The sequence below is a fragment of the Chroicocephalus ridibundus genome, chromosome 11, assembly GCF_963924245.1.
Source record: "Chroicocephalus ridibundus chromosome 11, bChrRid1.1, whole genome shotgun sequence".
NCBI classification, from domain to species: domain Eukaryota; kingdom Metazoa; phylum Chordata; class Aves; order Charadriiformes; family Laridae; genus Chroicocephalus; species Chroicocephalus ridibundus.
In genome coordinates this window covers 21,712,418-21,737,836 of record NC_086294.1, presented here as the reverse complement: position 1 = coordinate 21,737,836, position 25,419 = coordinate 21,712,418, and the positions used below count along the sequence as shown (strand labels likewise).

The 25,419-nt window shown below is 50.0% G+C and overlaps 1 protein-coding gene across 8 annotated transcripts in view; it reads left to right on the top strand.

The window, feature by feature from the left end:
- Positions 1–25,419, top strand: part of UIMC1 (ubiquitin interaction motif containing 1) — a 39,147-nt gene that overhangs the window by 7,563 nt on the left and 6,165 nt on the right. For 6 of the 8 annotated variants that reach the window (XR_010072874.1, XM_063348705.1, XM_063348709.1 and 3 more), the window contains exons 3-9: positions 4,116–4,206; positions 9,331–9,455; positions 9,791–10,927; positions 14,503–14,567; positions 17,061–17,149; positions 18,071–18,150; positions 21,470–21,638. Coding sequence is in view for 7 of the 8 variants with exons in the window: in XM_063348705.1 (XP_063204775.1) it covers positions 4,116–4,206; positions 9,331–9,455; positions 9,791–10,927; positions 14,503–14,567; positions 17,061–17,149; positions 18,071–18,150; positions 21,470–21,638 (1,756 nt within the window). In the remaining variant the exon portion in view is untranslated. Of the gene's footprint in view, positions 1–1,915; positions 1,935–4,115; positions 4,207–9,330; positions 9,456–9,790; positions 10,928–14,502; positions 14,568–17,060; positions 17,150–18,070; positions 18,151–21,469; positions 21,639–25,419 lie in introns of those variants that run through there. The other 2 variants (XM_063348707.1, XM_063348706.1) reach the window with 2 other exon arrangements.

The following is a 25,419-nucleotide window of genomic DNA, read 5'->3' as shown; positions in this document are numbered from 1 at the left end:
CCTCAGCTGTGGCAGTGGGCACTCATCTTGGGACCAGGCATGGCCCGAGGGACATCTTGCTGTGTTGAAGACGGTGCTGGAAGCGTCACAGCTAGGATGGCAGCGCCCACCTTGCACCGCTGACCATCCGAGCGAAGCAGAGCCACGTGGGAGTATCGCTGCAGCACCCCACTGTCCCCACGGGCTCTGCTGTGGTACCGAGGGACCCGGTGCCTCCAGTTCCCAGAGGAGAACGCAGTGCGAGAGTGCTCTCGAGAAGGCTCTGCTGCGCTCACTCCTTGGAAATCAGATTGGTCTGAATCCAGGCTCCTCGCAGCCTGGTAAAAGCCCTTTTTTCTACAGAGGCCTCCCTCCCGTGCATCAGGAACTACACGTCTGGCACGAGCCCCGTTGTGTCTCCTTGTTCAAGTCTCCACTTCCAGCAGGTTTGTTCTAATGAGCTGAAAGACAGAGCAGAGCTGAAACAGATTCTGAACTCAAGTCAGAGACTAATAAAGTAGGGTGTGATATTAATTTCAGCAGCAGCCTTGGCTAGAGCCAAACATGGCACTTCCAACATCTAATTGGCTTTTAAAAATAAATTAGTCTGGTTTTCATCTCCATATTTCCCATGCAGGACGTGTAGTGTTTGGCTGTGCCCTATTGTTGGATGGTCCCAACTGCTGTTGAGCAGTAAAATCGCCCAGACCTCTTGACTTTGCAGTCTGCACTGTTAGCTGTGGAGACGTTCTTCTGCAGCCTTTCCTTCCCGGAGTCAGTGGAAGCTGATTTCTGTGGTTTATGATGTGGATTCGAGGGAGCAGGATGTGGGAGGCTGGCTACTGGCTTCCATTTACGGGCTTTTAGAAGCGAGTAGAGCTGTATCTGTTTCTGCTGGCAGAGTCAGGTTCTCTTAAGTATGTGCAAAAGCATTTTTAAAATGAGAATTTGATTTCCTGCTGTCTGGTGAAACCAAGCAGGTTAGAAAAACAAGGAAGAAGAATAGCGGCTGCCTTCCACTAAATGTGTAGGGAACTTTGGAAACCTGTCTGTTTCTTGATCTGTGTACAATGCTGACAGTGAAATTGCTCATAAGAGAGCATCATAAATTAAACTGCAGAGCCTGACACACAGGAAGAGAATGTGGATTCCTTCTGGCCTTTACGCTTTAAATTGACGGCAAAGGAGGAGAGACGCTCTCCAGGCTGGCACTGAGCAGAGGTGCGCAGTTCCCACCTCGCCTCCGCTGTAATAATTAGTTTCCCCTGGAAGTTGTGTGTTGGAGATGACCTTGTAACTAAGAGTATTGGCTGCAGTTTGGGAATATTTTAATTGATTAAGATTATTTTTGGACTAGTGATCTTATTAGAAAGGCAGTTGGTTGAGTGGCCCCCTGAGTTCCTATTATCCTTGTAGACAGATGAGCACTAAAAGGTTGGGTCAGAAGGAGCAAGCCCTGTTGTCTTCTCTGAATTTTCTTGGCCCCTTCTGTTTCTACCATCCTTCCTTGCATTTATGCAGAGCACTCGGGGGCCTGCGGGGCTCTCTCCCAGCGGAGGTACAAACAGCCATAAATCCTAATTAAAAGGTATGTTTTATTTTCTGGGTTTAAAAATAAAGAAGATTTAAGAATTCTTGGAATTGAGATGTGTGTGTATATTTTGGCCCATCAGGATTAATTGGATTTGCTTCAGCGGTTCGCTGTACCGTGGCTGTTCGGTAGAACGCTGCTAAGCAATTTAAACATCTTTCTCGAATGTATGAGGTTCGCACAACACGTGTCCTGCAATAATTTTGCTCCTGACACTGTTGTAAATGTCGAGATTTTTCAGGACCCAGCACGGGGAACTGAGGCACATACCCGTCTGCGCGGTGAAACCCGTCGGCTCGCCTGGCACCAGACGTGCCATTCCCCTCCAAGCCCCGGAGGTGTTTGAGCCCCGTTTTGTCCTGTGGTGCGTACTCAAAACGCGTGTCTCTGCACAGAGCAGACCCTGGCAGCCGTGGAAAGTTTGGTGTGCTCATAAATCACATCGGTGCCCTGGAAGAGAGCTGCAGATGAGAGTGTCAGGGTTGACCTTCCAGCAAGTGCAAGAGTGATGAGGGGAAGATTGATGCCTAGAGAGGAGATCTGGGGATTTACAGAGCCTGCTAGGATTAAATTGCCCCCGTCTTAAGCTGGAGTAGGTTTAGCGCTGTTAGGCAGGGCTTTGGGGGAGAGCGGCAGAGCTGTTGTTTAACCTCATCCAGCATATAATCCCAGTGTGATCCTGATACGATCCCACAAACCATTCCCCGCTCCCTTAGGTGTGAGCTGCCCGCAAGGTCACCGTGGGGCTGCCGCTGCCGACCAAGGCAGGGCAATTCGGAGAACCTGTGGCTTATGGAAAACTGGAGAAGGGCGACATGCCAGGGCCCTGGAAGAGAGAGGATTTCACCTGCTGACCGTGAGCTAGGCAGGCTCAGAAACAGACAGCATCCATCTTCTAGCCAGAGCGAGTCTGGCTGTGAGGCGGCCTTTTGGAGACACGGGGGCAGATCTTAGAAACAGGGTACCAAAACCAGGCTGGGTGGGGAAGAGCAGGAATCAGTCAAAGGAAAAAAAAAACCCTTAGGTGCGAGCATGAGTGTGTGTGGGGACTTGCTGAGCGTGATTGCTGCCGTGTTGTGAGCTGATTCTTAAATCAGTGGAAGTGAGGAATGGCATAGGTATTAGGACATGTAAAAGCTGTAATGTATTAGGGTTTCGGGAAACCACTTCATAGTATGTCTTGCAAAATCTTAGTTGGATAAATAATTCAATTTGGTCTATATAGTAACATTCCTGGATTGAAATCCTGCTAAAAGACTGTCAGCAAAAGCTGGTGATGAACACAAGAGAGGCTCATTTGGGGGAGATGTAAAGCTGAGGCCACGAGGATCAATATTAGGTCTGTGTGTGTTTTAACATCCTCATTAATGATCTGTAAGAGGCAGCAAGTGGTGTATATACGTTAATAAAATCTACAGATAACACTAAAGCTGGAGATGCCTTGAACAAAACTCAGCATAGAGGTGCAGCCCAAAGGACTTACCAGGTTCAGAAACACGGGCGACGGACGGCAGAAATTGATTACGCTTGAAAATAAGCAGTGTAGCCATTGGCATTAGAGTAGCCCAAGCCACGTGCCCCCCCCTTGAAGCCACCCTCCTGGCACAGGAGGTGGTATGAGGCACAAGCGTGTGGCCACTTTGCTGCGAGTCTCATGGACGGCAAAAACGACCGGAGCTGCGGACGGAGCCGCGTGAACCCCCTTCCTGGCCAGGCGTGGGTCTCTGCCTGAAACAGCGGGTTTGATTCTAATCCTACCTGATTTAGAGAGACAAATTGGAAGGGGTCCAGTGCCAGCCTTCGGTAATGTGTACGCCCTCGCTTAAGCCGTTAGGACAGCAACTTGCATAAATGTGTGCCAATTAAGCCCGTGACCATTCTTGTTGCAGTCCGTGCGCTTAAAGCAGCAAGCGCTTAGGTTGTTCGTGTGGGTATTAATTTCGGGAGGCCTCGGGACAACAAATTTCTGCAATATTAAAGCTTCAAAAAAGAAACGCTTGTGGCAATACAATGAGAGAACAGCACCAGGAGTAAATACAGCTGCCTCTCCTGCCCGCAGGGTGCATTAGCGTGGGTCCCCAAAACCGGCTAGGATTCTAGTTTTAGCCACATCAAATTGTCTGGGCAGGGCGCTAGAAGCTGTGTGGCAGGAAAACAGTCCTGGCTTACAGGTGTGCGATGTTCAGTTATAAAAAGGTTTTGTTTTTCTGTTTTGAGTGCTTACAAATACCAATGTTTTAGCAAGGCCAAACGAATTCTCTCTAAAATCATGGGCAGCAGGTGCAGTGCATGGTGGTGACTGGCATGAAGTCTATTGTCTCTCCTACTTCTCTGTTTATGTCAGTCTGTAACTCTTTTTGCTCGTTATGCTTATCACACAGCTTTTAATAGTTACAGAATGTGTTTGAATTATGTTTGAAATTCAAATTTCACACAAATAGAGGCTTGTTCTTGAACCAGGGTTTGTGTCTGAGTGGTGGGGGGGAGGGGGCTGGTAGTATTTCTTACATATTGTGTGCACTCACCATATTTTTTTCCATTACAGCAGGAGTCGAAGGAAGAGAGTGGATTGCAAAAGAAGAGAACAAAACAGCAGCTGGATAGAACGAAGTTTGCTGCTAAAAGAAAAATTGCACGTAGGTCTCGAGTGCGGGGCTGGGGAAGCAGACTGGTGCTGAGCAGCTTCTGTGTTTGCATTAGAGATTACTTCCCTTGCAGGAAGGCTGCGATGCGTCTGGGGACGCGCAGCTCTCGGAGAAGACCCTTCTCAGGGGTAAAATTTGCCTTTCTGAATAGGCGACTGTCGCTTGTTTGCTCCCTGGGCAGCGTGTGCGCAGACTGGTGCACTTCCAAAATAAGTGTGTGAGGGCGTTGGTACCTCACCGGATTTCAAAATTGGTTGAAGCCGATCTGAAAGCACTGTCAGTCACAGACTGCTTTCCTGCTTGGGCCCCTCTGCTCCCGTCTTTCCCTTGAAATGTCATGATGCTCTGACCCGGCACTCGCAGCTCAGGAAGGATCTGAGTCGCAGCTGACAGTTCTCTGAAATCATCGGCTTGTAGCGCGGGGGCAGCCGGAGAAGCCAGCAACGTTGGGCATCATAAGGAAGGGTGTTAAGAACAAGAGATTTGTTTTACGTCATTTTGCTGTTATATAAAGCGTTGGTGCACCCACATCAACAGCGCTGTGTGCAGTACGGCTCTCTGCGTCTCAAGGACGAGGTGGAGTTAGGGGACATCTGGAGAAGGGCAGCCCAAGCTGTGGAGGGAAGGGAACAGCTGCCTTTTGAGGAGCGGCTGGAAAGCCCGGGGCTGCTCCGTTAGGAGGGGAAGGTGGGATCAAAGTTCACATCAGGAAGGCAGTGTCTCAGCTGAACACAGAGCTGTTTACCAGCCCCTACAGCCAGGGTGCAGTCGGTGGAAATAGCAGGAGACAGACAGGTTTCAAATGGGTGAAGGAAAGTAACGCTTCACACCGCGTGTGGTGAACTCCTGGAAGTTTTTTTTCACAGGAGGTTGTGGAGAGGTCAGTACCGGCAGCTTTAATAAGGGGTTAAATGCATTCATGGACAATAGGTCTATAAAGAGATGCTAAAGGGAGCAGGCTGGCATGTTCCCACTCGTATTTTGCACACGGCATTTCTCAGTGCCGGGGATGCAGGAGCCGAAGGGACCACGGGGCACGGCCAGTCTCGCCCGTACTCCCCGTACGGCACCGCTTGTTGGGCGGCTGGGCGGGTGGACCATTGCCCAGCCCCAGCGGATCCGCGCTCGCGTTCTTGCGCTCCGTAAGGCCGTCCAGCGTGTTAAATTTGGAACATTTTAAAATGGGAGAAATGTTGTCTCCTGCAAAACCCAAAGCAATCACTGAACAAAATGGAGCACGCCGGGGCTCCGCAAGCAGCAGCAGTTGGGCTTGTCAGTCCTCAGAGGGCTTGTGTGAATTAAATTGTTTTTAATAGAGGCCTAAGGCCATAGCATGAAACAGCCTGGCTCTTTGTGGGAGCCGAAACCCACTGTGCGTGTCCTGTGTCAAACAACTAAGATAGCAAAGTCAGAGATGTGGGAAGAGTTCTTTTTTTTTTTTCCTTTTTTTCTTCTTTTTCTCCCAAAAGAAACAAAACACCAAATAAAAGCTGCAACCCCCCTTGGAGGTGCTGTGAAAATGTGACCAAACATACGGTGGTAGGAACAGGGAGTTGCTGAAGGTGGATGTCCTCGTTGCATCGTTGAGTGCGCCGGGTTTCGGGAGCTGGTGCTGTGCGGAAGGTGTTCGGTGTGCTCCAGAAAATCTGGAGGGGAAAGGGCTGGCTCTCTAGCTCTTGTATAATGGAGTTTCTCTGAGTTTGTAGATATTGAAATCCTTGAGAATAGTTATTTTTTTCTCTTCCTGAGGCAAAAGCTGCCTGTTTTTTAGTGTGCCTCCTCGAAGCGCAGGAGGTTGGGGGTGCCCGGCGCCGCTCGGTCGGAGAGCCGTCGCTTGTTTAAGCACGTGTGATGGTGGGTCTCTTCTCTCATTTATGGGAAGCTATAATTAGACTTTTGGTGTTTGCTTTTAGGCAAATTAAGATTTGAAGTAGTAATTATTTTTTGCAGTGTCTTTAAATAAATTCTTTGAATTGCGAGGCAAATTGGTCTTTTGTAAAGATTTCGGTGCTTCTGGGTAGAGCAAGTTCTTTCTCCTCAAAACTGGAAAATTTCAGATATTTGCAGGCTCTGGTTATAAAGCGTATCCTCCCATTTTTGCTTTGTTGTGGTTTTATTCATTTTAACCTAAAGCCATAACTAAAATATATCTGTGACGTTTCATCCTGACAGGATAAATGGAAATACAGAATCTAAAGAAGTCTCTCTCTCTTTTTCCGGAGGAAGTCGGTGCTTTAAAGCGCATTTGAATGTTTTTACTGTAATTGCACTTTGGATATGTGGAAATACTGAGATCCCGCATTTCCATTATTTTTGAGTAAATCTCTTATTAGTAAGTGTTAGAACTACAACTAGTGAGGTTTTGCATCTAATTCACTTTGCAGATGTCAAAATGGAACATAAATCGCTTAGCAAATTGCCGTATTAGCATTTAAAAAGGCTCTGAAATGGTTTAATTTGTTTAGGGCTGCAATGTCTTAAAAACAGTTTCTCCCTGACCCCTCCTTCCCATCTGTGGGTTTCTTGGATGCCCCAGTCCCCGGAGAGTCGCTGGGATTTCCTGCTGCGTTGGGATGGACGTGTGGCGAGTGGATTTTGGAGCGAGAGACGCAGAATTCCCAGCTGGAGGTGACGGCAGCGGGAATGTGTGCGATGGTGTGCAGTGTGTGTGAGCGAGGGTACCGGCGCGTGTCCGTCCAGAGGGAGAGGGGTCATTCCATTCCTCCCAAGGGTTGTGGGAGCCCCTGTCCCGCCGGCAAGCTCTGGGGAACACGGCTCGCCTCCGCTGCACGCTCCCTGCTCGCTCCCTGGGGTCTGTTTGCACACACCGGCTGGGGACTAATGCAGCACTCTGGATTTCTAATCATCATAAATTATGACCGGTGCAATCAACATCAACTTTAGTAAAACGCACGGTGCTTAGAAATGATCAGACGTGGAGCACACAAAATACCGTCAGCTCCAGAACGCGCAGCTTAAAGCAGGTCAGGTCTCCTGGAAGGCACGAGCAGAGCTGCTCTTTGCTCTCCCCGCCGTAATGCCAGGTGGATTTAAACTCGAGATTTCCCCGTCTCGTCTCTGGAGCACCTACTCAACTGGAACGTGCACTAAGTGCATTTTGTTTGTCGCTGGTTTCATTGCCAGAGGCAGCATTTGTCTGGCACATTCCCCGTCCCAGAGGGGAGATTGCTGTGCCAGGGAGGGAGAAGAAAACAAAATGTACAGTAGTAACTCGCCAAAAACTGTTTCTTTTTATTAAGCTTCATGGATGTTGATAGCCTGAACTGGTGAACACTCAGGCCCCCGTTTTAATTCAAGCACGTGGAAAGTCTTGTGTTGCGGGGCGCTGATCACACGCGCCGCTTTTCTTGCACATGTCAGAGTTTGAAGGATGTGGCCTGATTGCTGTGATGGTGTGGGCAGGGACACAAATCAGCACACACTGAGTGGAAATGCCGTGTATTACCGTTGGTTTTGGGGACAGGAGCCTTCTTCATACACTGGGTTGTCATGTGCTTTCCATTAAAGGATGCATTTTTTTTTTCCCCTGATCCCTCCTGGCTGTAACATCATAGAGTGACTTTGTCCAAGGACAAAAGATCCCCACGAGCCCTGAGTGCACTGCAGTCTGCCTTCGCTTCAACCTCTCTTTTAATTTTTAAAGAAATTAAAAAAAAACCAACCAAGCAACCCAACTTAAAGCTAAATCCTGATTTAGTAGGACATGCAAAGGAGTCTGTGGCTGGCAATCGGAACAGTCCGAAAACGCTTCAAATCCTGGTTGTGTGGGGGAGAACCAGCCCGCCTTTAGCGAGGAGCTGGGGGAAGGGCAAGGCAAAGCCAAGCCGCTGCTGCCGCGTGGATGCAGCTCCGTGCGGTCCCGCCGCGATGCTGGGCTGGGCTACGGCCAGGGCGTCCCGGGCTACTCCAAGGGAGGCTGCGCTCCCACGTTTTGGTGGCAGCCGGTAGGAAGAGGATGGGTTAGAAAACGGGAGCTTGCAACTTCCGAGTGCATCTTTATCTAGGGGAACGTCCGTCTCCAAACTGGCTGCGGCGAAGGCATGTTTTGTGCTTGGGTGGCCTTCCTGTTCAAATCGCGTCTCTTAAAGCCCTTCTAGCCCATCAGAGAGCACGCCTTTTGGTTCGTGCATGAGATGGCGCGTGCAGGGTTCTGCCTGAAGGAGGGAGCGGGTTTGGAAGGAAATCTGTCAGTTTCTTTCGAGTGAGAAGATGTATTTTTCAGCTCCTGAGAGTGCTGTTGAGTTGTTTTCCAAGCTGCGCTCCGTTCTGCAGGCACTGTATATTTTAAGCGTGGTGAAAAGCGTTGGATTGCATCTAGGTAAATTAGTGTTTTCCAAAGTAACTAACGGCTTTGTTTCTAAATAGCCAGTGTCGGCTTCTGTTTTGCTCTGAGTGAGGAATATTTCGGGAAGAAATTTCTGCTGAAATAGCAGTTACAACTGTAGGAAACCTGTTTCCCATGCATGACTGACTTAGTGATGCAGTGGAGTGGTGATGTGAGCAGAAGGGGGATGTATGCATGTGAAAGATCCTCCATAATACCACCGAGCAAGTAACATTATCCTCCGCAGAGCTTTCCACCTGCGGCTCGGGGTGAACAACATGTAGCTCTTTTGCTCTTGGGTAGTTCTCCTGTGGTATTGCAGGTATCTGCGTGTCAGAAGGCAATGAGACGTGCTACGTGGGTAGTAAAAAGGCGTATTAAAAAAGATGTTTTCTTTATCCTGCCTTGCTGCTGAGCCTATCCGATATAAAAATGAGCACACTCACAATCTGTCCTTTTCCTCTCTCCTTGAACATGCGTTCTGCAGCTGTAGAGTGTGTTGTTTGATGAGGGCAAATAAAATGTCCCATTGCAGTTAATATAGCCAGGGAACTGGAGTTTAGATTGCTGCAGGACTTGGGTTACTTTTTCATTTAGTGTTGCCGGCGCTGGTTTTGGCGACACCTTTTCAGGAAAGCTGTGGTTTAGATGTTTTGCTCTGCGTTCCTTCTGGGGAGCGGAGACGCTGGGACATTTCTCCCGACATGTTGAATATACATTGAATATACCTGCAGCTGTGACTTGACGTTATCCTTTTTCTTCTGCTGTAGAGATGACTGAAGAGGAACAGTTTGCGCTGGCCCTGAAAATGAGTGAGCAAGAAGCCAGACAAGTGAACTGTCAGGAAGAGGAAGAGGAGGAGCTCTTGAGGAAGGCCATTGCTGAGAGCCTTAGTGTAAGTGCGCTTCTGTGAAGAGGCTTATTGGGGTTCTTCAGCAACGCTATTTTCTGTGCTTGCTTTGCCACACTGTACAAAAGAAGGTTTTACTGGGGGCTGAGCTATTTCCAGCACAAGCTGGAACTACAGCAGTCGCAGAGTAGTTGTTTTGCGCCATATTAGTGAGAGGCGTAAGACGTCTGACCTCAGCTGTCCCCTGTTTCGGGATACACAGTTCCGATCTGGGATGGGGGTGTTCTGCAGTCCGGGTGATGGCTGCCTGTTTGCTGGGGGAGCCCTTGCTCTGCTGACAGAGAACGTGCCGCTCGGAGAATCAACCTTTTGTTTTCCAGAGCTGTCAGCCCTCGGACTCCTCTGATGCAACCCCTCAGCTGTCTGCAGAAGCGCTGGGCGCGCGAAGCCAAAGCCAGCCCGCTGAGAAAGAAGGCTCTGAGATCCTGGGAGGTCTGGCGCGTTGCCCTGACACCCCTCGCTCCGAGTGCAGCTCCCACTCACAGAGCGCCAGAGCTGATGGGAATGGACAGATGGATGTCGCCCGGAGCCCCCTGGTAGTGTTGAGGAGGTTAAGCCAGGAAATTGTTGAAAGCTCACTAGTATCCAGCATAATCGTGTCTCCGGGGAAGGGCCAGCCTGTGACAAGGTCAAGCGAAGAGCCTTCCTCACCAGCAAAAAGTGATTCTAGTTCCATCTTACCCAGCACTCTCAGAGAGGACTTCATCTCTTTGAGTCCCACCTTTGGCAGGGTGACTTCAAGCTCCTGGCAACTGACACCTCGGAGACTGTTCACGACCCCTTCCAGCTCTTCTGAAGCAACAGGCCATGAACCAAAAGAGCAGTCCCTGCCCTGCACTGGCCATTCTGCGGGAGAAGCCAGTGCCGGGAGCTCACCCACGCTCTGGAAGAGCTGGACCAGGAGGAGTGGTGGAGGAGCAGGTACCAAACACACCTCGCAGCCTGCGCGTGCTGCCAAAGGCTGTGTTTCCACAGAGCAAGCGGAGCAGAACGAGGTGCCTGACAGTACCCCTGAGCTTTGCGTGCTGAACGCGGTGGAGGAGAAGCACAAGCAGGAGGAGGCGAGAGACACAGTGCACTATTACTGGGGCATCCCCTTCTGCCCCAAAGGGGTGGACCCCAACCAGTACACCAAAGTCATCTTGTGTCAGCTGGAGGTTTACCAGAAGAGCCTGAAGCAGGCTCAGAGGCAGCTATTGCATAAGAAGGAGTTTGGTAACCCAGTGGTGCCCAGTTCTTCCTTGAGCCAAAACGAGCTTGGGAAAGGAGAGCCGATAAGCAGGGAGAATGGGGTTGCTGATGATACAGAAGATGGAGACCCAGACAAGCAGAAGGCGTCTGAGAGCGTGACCTGGCTCCTCTCTTCAAAGAGGAGGGAGGCAGAGAGTCCAGGGCACAGCATGGAAGAAGAGAAGAACTCCACTTCTGATGATGAACCGACTACCAGCTACTGCCAGGTAAGAGCTTTGCCACTGAGCAGGGGTTGAGCAGTCCTTCTCTTCTGTCCATCTGGGGATTCAGTCCCTTCTGCAAAGCAGGCCCTGCTGTTTAATGCTCCTCAGAAATTTAGGGGCTTCTTCCCCTGGCCACACAGCTTACTGTGAAAGGGAGAGGAAAAGCGTACAGGCTGATACCCAGCTCAGAAATGGTAGGGGCCGTCACGCAGCCTGGCAGTCGTCCATTAATGCACCACTGAGATAAAGGCTTCCAGCTGACTTGTCCTTCTCGAAGGGGTGTAGCCTGGCAGCGCGTCAGGGTAGGGAGCACAGAGATGATGCTGGCCACCGCCAGCTCTGGCAAACCAGCTTATAAACCTGTGGCCGTGTGGGGAGCTCTGCGTTTTCCTTCGCAGGCAGAAATGTGGCTTTTGTCCTCGCAGCGCAGCCTCTTTTTTTTTTTTTTTTTTTTTTTGTACCTATCTGCTTGTCCGTGTCCGTACGTGCTTCACCCTTGCGAGTGCTCTTTTCCCTCGTGGTCCTGCGGTTGCGGCCGGGAGAGGCTCTGCGTGCTCGCAGGCGTCTTCTGCCTGCCTGGGGTGATCTGTCATCGCGGCAGTGCTCATCGTCCTTGCTCTGGTGGCTGGGCACCTTCTCTCCCGCTTGCTGGCTGGGTCTGCTAGACGCTAGGTGTCAGCCTCCGTCTCCATCAGGGCTCTCTTGTTGGAGCGGAAGGCAGCTTTCTGTCACTGCTAAGTTTAAACAGATTGCTAGTCAGATGAAGTATTTATTACTGCTGTATTTTAGGTTTGTGTCAGCCTTTTCCAACCCTCATTTTTCATAATGACTTCACTCCCGGATCATTGTATAACTTTATCTTCTCTATGACTGAAGCCTCGGCTCTGTTGTTCCTGTTTTCGAGTGTATTTGATCATTTACCCTGGTGTTAGAAAGATACTTAACTTGTTTTGTGATATTTATATTCTGTCTTGTAATATTGAACACTTAGGAAAAACGTCATGTCTGCATTTTCTGGTTGCAGAAAAAGTGCAGAGCAGCCTGAGCTGAAATGTGACTTTTCATGACAGTGCTTTGGCTTGGGTTTAGCAGATACAGATTTAAACAAGCCTGCAGAGGTGACCTGCAGAGGAAGGAAACCGACTTGTGCCCTTTTTAATTTCTTTTGGATAAATACAAAAGACCTGAAAGGTTCTTTTAAGGCAGACTACTTTTTTTTCCCCTCTGTGTCTTTTCCTTTGGAAATAGAGGTGTCATTAATCTGGAAGATTGGGGTGACTGCGGGTCTGTGGAGGTGTGTGCTAACGCCCTTGGAAAGCTACAGCAGCCGGGAAGGGTGTGAACTTTTAATCAGTACTGAAAATTGTGGGGTATTTTTTTTTTATATTATCTGTTTAATGCTAATACCTAATTAATTCTTGGGGAGAAAAGAGGTTTTAGTGGTGCTGAGTGGGAACTTGTACTCATCCTGACTGCAAGAGCTCTCCCAAAGAGCCAGAATGTGTCTGTAGATAGAGTCCTTCTGAGATTTTTAAGGTGAAAAAATAAGGAAGGAGAAGGGGGAGCAGACTTTAAAATTTCAACCCTAGCCCCAAGTTTGCCAGTCTTTTATTTACTTGAGAGCAAATAATTTCAAAATGCCCTTTCATCTGCCTTATCACTCCCAGCTTGAGAGGCTGCTCCCTTCTCTCCCCTCTCCGTGCAGCCGCGCGCTGAGGCCAGCGCAGGTGATTTACTTGCGAGATCGATATGTTTGATGCTTGCTTGTGCCTTGTCTCCATTTTTTTTCCTTCTATCAAATACAATTCCACCGGCAGTGACAAAGGAGGGGCCCCAGAGCAGTCGTGTCCCCGGAGCGCTGCATCGCTTGCAGACCCTGCTGCCGGTACTGCCCTGGGGTCCCCCCGTGCCAGCGGGGCTGCTTTACTGGTGGGGAGGGTGGGAGCTTCTAGGCTAGAAACCATCCATGGGGACTCAAAGCTGTCTTTGAAAAAGCTTCCCTCCTGCCTCGGGTTATACCAGTGAAATGAAGGTGCAGATGCTGTGCTGGGGGGAGCCTGCCCGTCCCCCTGCTTTGAAACCCTCACCTGGAGCGGGCAGGGACCTTCCGCCATGGCAGTGGCCAACTGCTGCGACTGCCGCCCGCAGCCACCGGCTGTTTGCACAGAGCAAATCCTGGTTGTCAGGGGATCTCGGGGCTTGTGAACCTGCACTAACGAACTTCAGAGCTAATAGAATCAATTCCTGCATAGCCTTTCAGATGAGGTTAGGGGACTCTTGGTCTTTAAAAGGTTCAGTGGGAAAAGACCTGATTCTGGAGAGGTAGAGTCTGGTGCCCTGAATTCACGCCGTACCTTATAACATACGCATCAGGAAAACCAGGAACACGGCCTAGTATTTGTGACCAGAGCAGAAGCATTGTTAAGATATGCACAATACAGGAAAAAGAGATAAAAATAAAGGAGAGCATGCGGTATTTTATGTTAATGGTGAGTTAGGCTGTGAAGAAATAAAGAAGAGGGTAGATAAGACAGAATATTTGGAAGTTGGAGTCACTTTAGGGAAATCTGGCAGGAGGCTTTGTTTTGGGGCTTGCTGGGGAAGTACATCGGCCATCTAGGAGTGGGCCAATCGAAGTCGAAACCGATGGTGGAAACCAAACTCGGAGAGTTTAATAGACTCGAGGAAGGGGGAGGAAAACCCCTTGGATTTCTTTGAGAACTGGCATGAGAAATCGCAGGCCTGACAGCAAGGGCTGCTAATAAACCGTTGTAATTCCACCTGATTAGAGAATGGCAAGTGTAACGTGTACACTGTAGAAGAAGAAAGGGATCTGGGTAATGACTGGCATGTTAGCCTGACCTTGGCAGTGCAGAAGGCTTTTGAACAAATTTTAAAGGAAAGAGTAAGTGGAGTCGTAGAGCTAAATGAAAAATGGGATAAAATGCACACGGATTTATGAGCTGTAGATTGTGCAGGTTAATCTGTTCCCTGTCTTTGATGGGACAGCTGATTTCCCAGCCAAGAAAAATGCATCGGATTTTATCTATACGAAATTTCAGAAGAGTAGTTCTTGTGGTCAAACATCAGCTGTACCAGTTGATCAGGTCATCCCGGCTCAGGCAAATAGATTTTAAGCTGGAGTAGGTGAGGGCTGCTGGGGTGCTTGAGGGAGTGCAAGGGGACACTAAAAGCCGTGGATGGTTTAGCTCAGCGCAAATGGAGATGGAGAAAGAGCTATGGTTGCTACCTAGAAGTCTATCAGAGTAGATGCTGGGGACAGGCAGAGGGTGTGGAAGGTGACGGACAAGGTTGTCGTGAATAGATGGGCACAGTCTGTCCAGGAACACGTCTAGGCAGGAAGGTAACAAAAAGTGCTGCCAGGCGTTACGGCAGGGAGCTGCTGAAACGCCGTACCGAAAGGAGCGATGGAGGCAAAAAGCTGACTGGTTCAGGATGGATACTTAGCCATTTCCAGAAAAAAACCCCAAAACAGACTGGGTGCAGTGCCATGCACAGAATCTGATGACCCAGCTTGCTGCGTACGTTGGTTTATATATCGGAATTTTCCTTTCCAGGCCCCCCAGGTGCTGCCCGCAGAGGACGTGCGTGAAGACGGGGAACCCATGCAAATTGCACAGAGGTGAGGAGGGCGATATCAGAGTGCGGGGCCTGTGGGCTCGCTGTGGTGACCTGGGCTCTTCTGTTCGCCCCGGAGCATTTTGGGGTGCAGTCACCGGGGCTGGCTGCAGGGCTTGCTGGAAAGGCTGTCTGCAGCCGCTCTCCCTGGAAATACATGGCTTTGGAGCAGTGTGGGAAAGAGGTGGGGCACAGCTGGGGAGAAGAGGTCCGGCACTCCTGTTACTTTACAGAACGTGCACGGTGCACGCTAGTACAAATAGGAGGGCTTGGTCCTTGCCCTCTGAAGCTGGTGTGACATGGTGCAGTTGAGCTGTGGAGGTGGGTAGGGGAGCTGAAGGTGAGTTACAGCGTTGTCATCACGTGGTGCATCTGGGAAGGCGCACAGGCAGCATGGTGAAGGGTTTACTGGATTTCTGTGTGTATTTTTATGTTCTTGCCTTACTGCTGAAGAGGAAAGGAGGGAGGAGGAAGCCAGACGGCACTGCCTATCAGCCAAAGATAGAGTGCAGTGCTCCAGAAAAGCCACTTCAGCAGATGACAGGTGTGGGACAAGTCAACATGATTTTCTTCAGATTTAAGCCTACTCCTCTTTTCCTTTTTTTTTTTCTTCCCCTTCCTGTGGGATTCAATTCTGCAGCAAAGGCGCTGGGAGAAGAAGGGCAAACGGGAGAGGATTCAAGGAGCAAGTTACAAGAGAGGGCAGATAATGTCATGTTTTTAATTTGCTGGGTTTTATAATTTAAACCTGCTTTGGAACAAAACTGCCAGCTTCCCTCTGATCTAACAGCATTTGGCCCGAGCAGTTAATATCAATATGCAGAGTATGAAAATCCCTCTTGCTTGCACCTTTCTAACAAGCTTAAAGCTGGCCTTGGGGAGCAGGAGGAACCTGCGGCTGCCGTTGCTGCCGAGGCTGATGAGTCTGTGACAGCTGAGGTTTGAGCCTGTCTGCTCGCCCAGAAGGCACCGAGGTGTGCTCTTGTTTAAGGCAGAAGAGGCCAGGGCTGAATATGGAAAGAGCAGGACCTCTTTCCTTCGGTGGAGCTGATGGGGTGAGTCCGGGACATTCCCCGAGCCGCCCGGGAGCTCCTGGCTGTCCCCCTCGGGGCCGGGATGCACCTGGGTGCTGCGGCCCCTCCTCGAGCAGCTGGAACACCTGCAGCGAGGCAAGAAATGGCTGCGGTCTTCGCAGTTTTGTGCACATTAAGTGTTGCCATCTGGCTCCTGGTAATGTGCCAAGCGCAGTCCTCTCCCGGGTGAGGCTCGGGCACCCCGGCCGGCTGGCCTCAGCAGCGCTGAATAGAGAAACGCGGCTCTGGGCTGTCTGGAGGTAGTGAAGCAGTTCAGGAAGCGGCAGCAGTGAGAAGAGGCTGCTTTGCTTTCTGCGGGCCGCTCTGCCTGATTGTTTTACGCTTTGTGCGGAGCGCGGTAGATTGGGGTTTTAATAAATGATTATAGGCTTTGTTACCAGGAGATAGCTGGTGTAGCAAGAAATGTGGTTTGACTTCAAATTGATTAGCCCATTTTTATAAATGTCATAGCAAGTTGTTTTGTGTGAGTTCTTTTGAAGTGAGCCCTGATGCTAGACACAGGGTAAAACACGCTCAGCCTGGATTCATAACAAATGCTTTGAGATGCTTTATTTAGAGAGAAAAGCCACTTGTGATTTCCTATCAGAATTTTGTTATTTATCATAAATCAGCAGTGGCTGTTCTCTCCTCTCTAAGGCCTGTGGTTGAGCTTAATAAATCTTCTATTTGTCAGGATGGGGATTCATGGTTTTTAAAGTGTGTTCTTGCATACTTGATCAGACTAATCAGAAAGCCACGCGATGCGCGGAGCGTGTCAGCATGGGTGCCAGACTTACTCAGCAATGCCTGCCTGTGTCGGCAAGGCACTGTGCAGTGTGTGGGGAGGGAAAAAAATAGAGGAGGAGGTCAAAATGAGGGGAGCGGTACCCGGTGCTGCTTGGAGGAACCACCGCGCTAATGCTGTTAGGACTTTGCTGCAGGGAAGCCTTGCCTTGTGTTGCATCCGTGCTGCTTCCGTCTGCTGTGTGTGGAGAGAAAGAGGAAAATTAGCAGTGTGAGGAGGGAGAGGGTAGTGCGGGATAAAGCAAGTCTGTGTCTCTGCTCTTTGACAAGTTCCTTCTCCAGAGGGAAGGAAGCACAACGCCGGTAGCTAATCTAAGAGTAGAAAGAATCAAGAGAATCCCATCTTTGTGAGCAGGTATTTTTGCTCCCCTCGCATGAGATAGTGACCCTTCGTGCCTTTTTGTCAAGGCCTTCTACAAGCAAAATCTTTTCTTTGGTGTTTTTACTTAGGACAGGATTTTATACCCGTATTTTGCTGTTACCCTGCTCGTTTCTGGCCATCAGATATTGACCACTTGGAAATTACGGCATTGTCCGCTGTCTGAACTGCGTGAGACAGACTGTGCGTGCTGTCACACCTACTGTATCGAAGATTTATATTGTATTTATATTTTGAACAGCATCTCCGTGTTGACCCCACTTGGCAGCAAAAGGAGCCCAGATATTGCCACAGAAAACTCTGCTGAAGAAGAGATCTCTGTCTGCCCAGGTAAGAGGCGCTTGAGAACGTTCTAAATTTTGCACTGAAAGTTACACACCTACAAAATTCAGAGAAAAGAAGAGAATTTCCAAGTTATTTGAACAAAAAGAGATTTCTTTCCCAGGTCTGTTTGTCAGGCTGAAATTATACAGGTAATTTAGTTTGATTCCCTGATTTTGGGCCTTTTTCCTCTAAGACAGTTCTGTGACCAGAGATTGCTGGGGACTTGCTGCTGAGGAGACACCAGGATGTACGTCGGTACGGAGGGATCACTCAAAACAAGGTGTCGGGAGTGGTCTCTTCAATAAAATCAAGAAGTTTTCAGATTTTTTCAATGTCAAGATATGTGTAAAGCATGACAGCTGAATTAATTTTTATCTTACATTAATCAAACATGTTTGGGACCAACAAGTTTTTCTTCCTGGGTCTGTCCTACCATGTTTGAGATTTTCCAGTCCAGGGTTTTAAGTGAGAAAACTAATGAAGAGACCACTCCTGTTCACGAGCAGCTGTAGAGAGAGAGGTCATGGTGGTGCTCGGAGGCATGTTTTGTTGCTAAGGAAGACGTGGAGGTCTAAAGAAGGTGCAACTGGGAAGCAGACCGCAGAACAGGAGCTCTGTTTGTCTCCATGCGAGAGAGAGCTCTATTCTTGCTTTGTCTCTATCCCAGCAAGTGTCCCACGCACTTTCCCTGTGTCTAGTCTCACTCCCCATGAAGCCGCAAAGCTGTGGTGGCTTTGTCCTCGCACCGCTGTGCTGTGACTTTTAACCCCTCATCCGGCTGTGTTGTTGCACATTGTCTGATAAGATTCGTGGCAAGTCTAAAAAATGTTTTGAAGCTGTGAAAGAGCTGTTAAGAAATGGGCTAACAAGTGAGGAGATAGTTTGGGGGCTGCAAACCTGTGCTGACATGGAGGTGTTTTTCTGCAGAGACCCAGCTGAGTCCGCTGGAAGCTATTGAGGCGGAGAGAGAAGAGCTCCGCTTGGGCAGCGGCGACGCGCCTATGCAGGTAAAGGAGCCCAAAGGTGGGGAAGGGTTCTGTTTCCAGTCCTGCCTTCTAGACCTCAGTTCAGCTGGGCTGTGATAGCGTTTCCCCTTTGGTAGCTGGGAGCTTGGGCTTCTGCTGTTGGGATCCTCACAAACAGTTCCCTCTTCACTTTTCTGCACTGCTTCATAACTCCGGGCCCTTTTGGCTGGGGGCTGCGTGCAGCTGCTTCTGGTGCCTTTCAGTCCTGTAGCTGGAGAGTTGTTATCAATTCCAGCTCGCTCTTTCATACCGCACACGCTGCTGTGCTGGAGGATGCTGTCAGTGTGGATGGCAGTGCTGATGCTTGCCCAGGCTCAGAGGTGGAGTGCTGCGATGGTCGGCGATGCAGAGGGACCCCAGGAGCTGTGAGGGCAGTCTTAGTAAACCTCAGTCACTGGTGTTGTGACACACTTTTCCCTGTTACGGTCCTCTGAGCTTCGGTGTTTGCTCTCCAAGGCCATCTCCAAGAGTCTGAGAAGAGAGATTCACCCAGAGACTGCGCTGGGATAAAGATGACATTGCAGTGTTGGGGGCTGGCGGTGGTTTGCAGTCCAAGCAGAGTGACCTGAGCCTGGGAATCTTGGTTTCTGTGCAGTAATAGTTAATAGCAACAGTAAGTCAGCGGCAGGGCCATCCTCTTACCTCCCGATGCAGATGTGCGCTGTTGTGCGGCTCCTTTCCCCCTGTTGTCACACCTGCGCAGCAATTGCTTTGCAGCTGTCGCTATACCGACATCTGACTTCAGTTCCTGCTTCTGATAAAACTCCCTTTGTCTATTAATTTAGAGAGTGATATCAAAGGGGTTGCCAAGTACTCCTCTGGCAGGGTACATGAATACGGAATCGTACAGCTCTTGACAAGAGGATTCATTTGTGGAAAGCTCATTCTGGGAGTCTGCAGCTTGTACAGTGTGTCTGCAGCTCCGATGTCTCATTGTCACTGGCCTCTTAATAAACCAGCTTCTGCTCTCGTGTGCCTTTCATTCTGCAGGTATCTCAAAGCACTGCTCAGTCAATTAGAGACTGCAGCAGGGAGAGGCAGCGGTCTTGTGCTGAGCCGGGTAGCTGCAGCCACCGAAGCGCCTTCGTGACCCATTTGGCTGTGGCCAGGACGCTGCCCTGTCCCTCGCGCTTTGCAGGGGGTGCCCCGGGTCTCACACCTCTGCCCAGACGGCACGAGGTGATCAGCAGAGTGTTCGGGACTGGTGCGGTGGGGCTTTCTAGGGATTGCCCGATAACATTATTGCTGGCAGCAGGTTCTGGTCCGGACCCTGCAGCCCTCCAGGAAGAGAGCAGAAACAGCTACCGCGTGCATCAGAGGTTAGCATGAAGCGAGTGTAGACCGCTGGGACTGACTTCTTCCGAGCAGATGCTGAGCCAGGACACAAGAGTCTTGTTGTAGAGCTCAGCCGCTAGCATTGCTCTTGGCTGGCTGTTGGCTGCGAGTGCTGCGTCTTGTAGGCAATTTCCTCTGCTAAAGAGGAGAGGCAACAGTCCCTGCCTCGGACAGGGGTCATTGGTTCTGCGCTTCAGGTTTTCCAGACTGTTACAGCAAGGTTTTGTACAAGCAGTTTTGGGACCGTTGTGTCTTTTGTTACAGAATGTTGCATTTCAATTTAAAATTAGTAATTTACCAACGAACGTAGGCGGGCAGGGTGTGCAGAATCGGTGATCTCCTAAGATTGCTTTACAAATGGCAGCTAGAAGGAGCAGTGCCTGCTGCTTTTCCCATCATATTTTTTATGTGTGTTGTCTGACTAGGATAATGCAGGTTTGATCTGATCATTCATATCTGACACATCTTGTTTTTTACGGCTCCTCGGTGTGACGCCCCACGGTGAGGACTTCACAAGATGTAGCGACACTGAGATGTGAGGGCAGGGTACGAGTGCTAATGCTGTAAGTGTACTTCAGCAGCCCGTGTTCGGCTGGAGGAACTCTTGTGGCAGCTCCTCCGCAGAAATCCAGGGCAGAGAGCCTCCCTGGAAATGAGAGAGGTGTTCCTGGGGCTCGGTGCCGTAGCCTCTCAGCCGCTGTCTGGGAGAAGTGTGTTTTGTGAGTCGGATTCTCAGTGTAAGGCCCAGTCCTGCAATTTTTTTGCGTAGCTCCTCTGAGTCAAGAAAACACCCTCCCTCCCTTTAGGACATAAAAGTCAGGATCAGACCCTCACTTGGAAAAGCAAAGTAATAAATCGAGTAATACGACAAAGTGCTCCAGTGGCACTGAGCATCTCGACTGACCCCAATTACCGCTTCCCTGAAATTATACCGTTGGAGAGAAGCAGACGGCAGTTTTGCTGCATACTGTCTACATGTCACTGCTTAGCCCAAAGAACAGAAAGCTCTCCTGTATTATTTTCCTATAGGTTTCTTCTACATGGTTAATATTTAAATAACTTTTTTTAATAATTGCCGGGGGCGGGGGGAAGGTTCTTTCTTAAATATGGAGAAATCTTGTAGCGAGCCTGACTAGGCAGAGATGTAGTTATGAGTGAGATGGCAGCAGTCTGCTGCGTCTTGGGAACATCAATAGCGCAGGGACCAGGCTGTGTCTCTGCGGGTGGGCAGCGGAGCACCTTTGCAGCTGCGTAACCAATGCAAAAAGAGGGTATCGGTAAGTGGTAACGGCACCCAGAGAACAAACACAGGCTGTGACATTTTGCCCTGGTGAAAAGCCGCTGCTAGTAGTTTTGTGTGACATGGATTTTTAACAGTATTGCCCCTCTCCTTGATCTGTGTCCCCTCTGACTGCTCCGGCCACCTCCTCTAGAGAGGAGGAGCTTCCCGGTGATCCCTCCGGACTCCCTAAGGGCACAGCAGCCTCCTTTCATCCTGGGGGAGGCTGTGTTCCCAGACAGCGCTGCCTGTGGAGCACGGATCATGTCCAGAAACTGATGAGCACAAGTCAGGTGTTGAACTCTTGCTTTGCCCCATGAATTTTCCATCAGTTTCGCTTCTGAGCTTTCCTGATTAATGGAAGCTTTGCCGTTTTCCCGTGGTAGTACAGGTGATGTTTGCCTTAAATGGTGTGCACGGCTGTGCAGGGAGGTTTCACCGTGATTCAGCAGGACATGTTGCCTTTGGAAGAAGAATTAGTTATTAGTGCTGCACAGTTTACTCAGCCAGTGGTGTTATTTCTGACCGGTACGTGATGAAGGGAGAATAAAACTTTCCAAGAAAAATTGAGTCTATGGGAGGGTGAGTAGCCACCAGACAGCATGGAAGCACAGAGCTCTGCACCTAGCAGAAAAAGAGAAAGAGCGCGATTAACTGTCTGGCTAATTTTTTCCTCTTCTTCCTTAGGGTGGTGGAGATGAAGGTGCTGGCAGGACTGCGTCTGAGAGCAGTCCCGCAGCTGCTGACCGTGTGTCGTGCCCGCTGTGTGACCGAGGCTTTCCAGCGACGGAGATCGAGCTGCATGCCATGTACTGCAACGGCATCGTGGGAGAGGAGGCTGCCGAGGACAGTCCAGGTCTGCCAAGCGCTGCTTCTGTGTGTTTGCTCTTTGTGCTCCTCCCCCTTTCCCGTTACTTGCCGTCAGGTGCTGCAGCCTTGTCCCTCTTGGGATATTTGGTGCGTGGCGTGTCACGTAGGGAGGTTTGTTCACCACCTTGTTCCATCTCTGAGCTGGCCAGGAGAGTTACCAGAGGTTCCTGTGTTCCCAGCGTGTCCGGCGCAGAGACATCTTGTCTTTGATCGACTTCGTAATTTGTCACGTTATTTGTCCCTTGGAAAGTGTATGAGCCGAATATTACCCCAGGATCTAGCCTTGGACGCTTTAAGCAGTGCTCATAAGACACTTCTATTGTGTGTTTTGTTGAGGACCTGCAGAGAATCTGCCAGTGGTAGAAAATGGCAGGCTCCTGAGCCACACGGGTGAGCGTCCTTCAGGGCTCTCGAGAAGGAAGAATGTTCTGTTCCACTCCAGGCACGGCCTGCGCTCTGCGATGAGTCTGACATTTGTATGTGCAAAAATGGCTTGTTCAGCTGCAAGAGATTGCAGAAAAGTTTCGCTCTTGTTCCTCTAAAATTGCAAAATGATAGCTATCGATCTGGGAGCTTGGGTTTTTCTCCTTCGTGTGAAGAGTGAGGCATAGAAGCACGGTCAGAATGCCCGTATTAATCCTCTTTGCAGTCTTCTCCCTATCAGTTTTCTGTAGCCAACCTTTGTAGAGCTTAAGTGAACAAATACACCGGTTGGTTATCAACATATTCAATAAGTTATGTTTTAGCTGCTGCTTGAAATGTAAAGTCTGTGTTAGCACAATGTCAGGTAATATCAAAGTAGTAGCTTGTAATAAGATTAACTTTTCAGGTTGTGAATATATAATTTTCAGTTACATACTGGGTTATTAAATGCAACCTAAATCTATGATGTTTAGGCAATTTGAGCAAATGGGAGCTAGTACAAGAACTGTAACTCGCGCATTCCTCTAGCAGGGGGAAGTTTCGCCATGTAATCTTAACGCAGAGTTGATGTAGTTTTAAAGTACAAGGTCTCTGTTATATTAAATCTTTGGGGATATGACGTGGGTCCTGTCGAGATAAGAGGGGCCAGAGCAGTGGCTGATACTGCTTGGTGCTGAGTTTCGGCGGGGAGTTCTCTCTGCAAGCACAAACCAGCTACTGACTGCAAAGCATTTGGCTCGGGCAAGTCACAAATTATCACAGTTCCTCTCCCATCCTCAGCACTGATATAGGTCTTACCCACGCTACACAATGGAGCAGAATTTTTAGTATGCCTTTTAGCAGGGAATGTCTTTGACCCTGTGGTAATCGGGTCCCCGGTGTGGCTGGACTGCGAGTATATCCATTGATCCTGGGGAATCCTGACTCTGATCAGGAAAAGGCTTTGAATTCTTTGGCAGTGCGAGGGAATTTGTTCTTTCCTTTGGTGTTGGCTTTCAGCAGGACGGAGTTCAAGGCTGGCCTCTCCACTCTGCTTCCAGACTGCTCTCCTTGGGGATGTTTGTAAGGGTAGTTATTTTGGAATTGCTACTCTGCTGTTCTGGCATGTTCAGAACAATCCCCCCCATAAGAAAGCTAGCCTGAAATAAAAGGGATTTTGGTCTACAACAATGGCTCTAAGCAGAGCAATGGTTTTGGGACAAAATCACAGTAATTTGGGTTTTTTATTGCCAGTTTTTCTGGTATTTTCCCTGTAGAGACCAGGCTTCATTAGCCGTAACAGTCTGTGACGCCTGTGTTGTTTGCACCAAGGCTCTTTGCAGGACCACGGGCTCCCTGGACTGGGAGCAGCACCTACGTGGGGCAGAATTCTGCCTGCCCGCTGGGGCTCTGGCTCGCGGGGCTCCTCGGCCCGGCTCCCGGCGGCTGCGCGAAGGCAGCGGCCACCCGGAGCGGTCTCAGGTGATGGGCTGGTCAGTGGGGTTTGGGCTGAATGGGCGGCGATGATGTGTAGCTCTGAGCAGAGGCCAGAGAGTAGCCTGGCACAGCTGTGCAGGTACAAAAGGACTCTGTTTCCAGGGCTGTGACCTTGGCATCCAACACTAGCGTAAAATCCATAGGTAAAGCTAATGCGCAGCCTGGTCTAGTGGGAGGTGTCACTGCCCACTGCGGGGGGGGTTGGAACTAGGTGATCTTTAAGGTCCCTTCCAACCCGAACCATTGTGTGATTCCTGTGTGCGTCCAGAAGCTGTTCTCTGCTGCTGCAGCGCTGTGTGCTCTTGGCTGGCTTCTGTCTTCCTCGAGAGCACAGCAACAGCTTTGCGTGAGAGAAAAATCAAAGTTCTGCTCTCTAAGCCGTGTCCTGATCTGTTAAGAAAAAGGCGGCTTCAGTTTTCCTCTGCTGCACTAGGTCAGGGGTTCCTGGTCTGTCTTCGGACTTATTAATTGGATTTACTTCTGATGTATCTAGAATTGCAGATTATGCAGTCCTGCAGATTATAGCTGTCAGTGGTTTTCATTTTGAAATTACAAAAGGATTCTTGCTGGTTTTGCTTCTCTTCTTCCCTCTTCTAATCATGCACCAAAGTCTTTCAGTGTTACGTATCAGGAGGCCAGCTCAGTCCGGCTGGTATTTGAGGACAGGTTTTCAAATGAGATGGCTGGACAAGATGAGTTACAGTTGCTTCCCCTACATATGTACACGGTTGCCCTGGCTGGATGCCCAGACCACCACATACCTGGGCAATATGAAAATCTGATCATGAATTTCCATTTTCCTGTGGTCTGAGTAAATAAGAAAGAAGAGCCTGCTGTTGCGTTAGCTGCTGTACCAGGCTGGGGAAGGTTCAGGTCCGAAGTTTCCAGCTCACTGACTGGCGTTAATTCCAAGTGAACGAGCGGAGCCATGGAAGTGCTGTGCCAGCCCCCTCTTCCTTCAGTGCACTTGGCTGAAGGACTGGGTTGTGCGAGAGGGGCTCTCGTCTGGAGTCACCGCATCCATCGCCTGCTGCTGCTGCCAATGCAGGAATCTGTGGGTCTCGGTCTGGGAGCGAGTCTTGGCTGCCACTGAGCACAGCAAGTAGTCTCGAGCTTTGGGACGTGCTCTGTTCTTGTTGCCCTCCATCTACGCGTTCCCAACCTCTCAGTTCCCAAGTGAGCCAGAAAAATGAGGATTTGATACATCCCTTCCTCCCAAAGCCTTGAATGCAACCTGATGCAGCTGTCAATCTTCAGCAGCAGCGCTGGTGCTGCTAAAAAGCTCCTGACATCAATAGAAGTGGTACTGATACAGCAGAAAGAGCAACAGAATGGGTGTGGGAGAAAGCTTCATCGCTTCTGAAAAAGGACAAGGTGCTGGCGAGCCTGCCACTAACAGCAGACGGCACAAAAAATAGTGAGAGTGGGGAAGAAGCTGGTGCAGCAAACCCCAGGTGTGTCATGCGGCAAGGAGAGGAGCTTGGTGACCGTGGCCTTGCAGCTCCGTGTGCCAACCCCGCCTGGCAGCCCCAGGAGGTGCCCGGGGTGAGCATGCCGATAGCGGGGCCGTGCTGGGGAGGGTTTGCTCCTCTTCCCCGGGGTGCGAGCTGGAGCCAAGCAGGCCAAGGATGACTCGTCAACCAGAAGAAATGCTGAACTAGAGAAAAGGTTATTCTGGGTGCGTGTGTCCCAGCGAAGAGCATCACGTCTGGGAGAGCTGCAAGGCTCTCGTCACACAGCGGGTCAGCACTGCTCTGTGGCTGGGATCTTCCCCATGGCAAGTGTTTTCCCAAGTTGTGAACCCCCCTTGCTGTGGGCAGGGATTGTGCCTCACCAGCGTTTAGGAAGATGTGAGGGGAGGAGGCTGG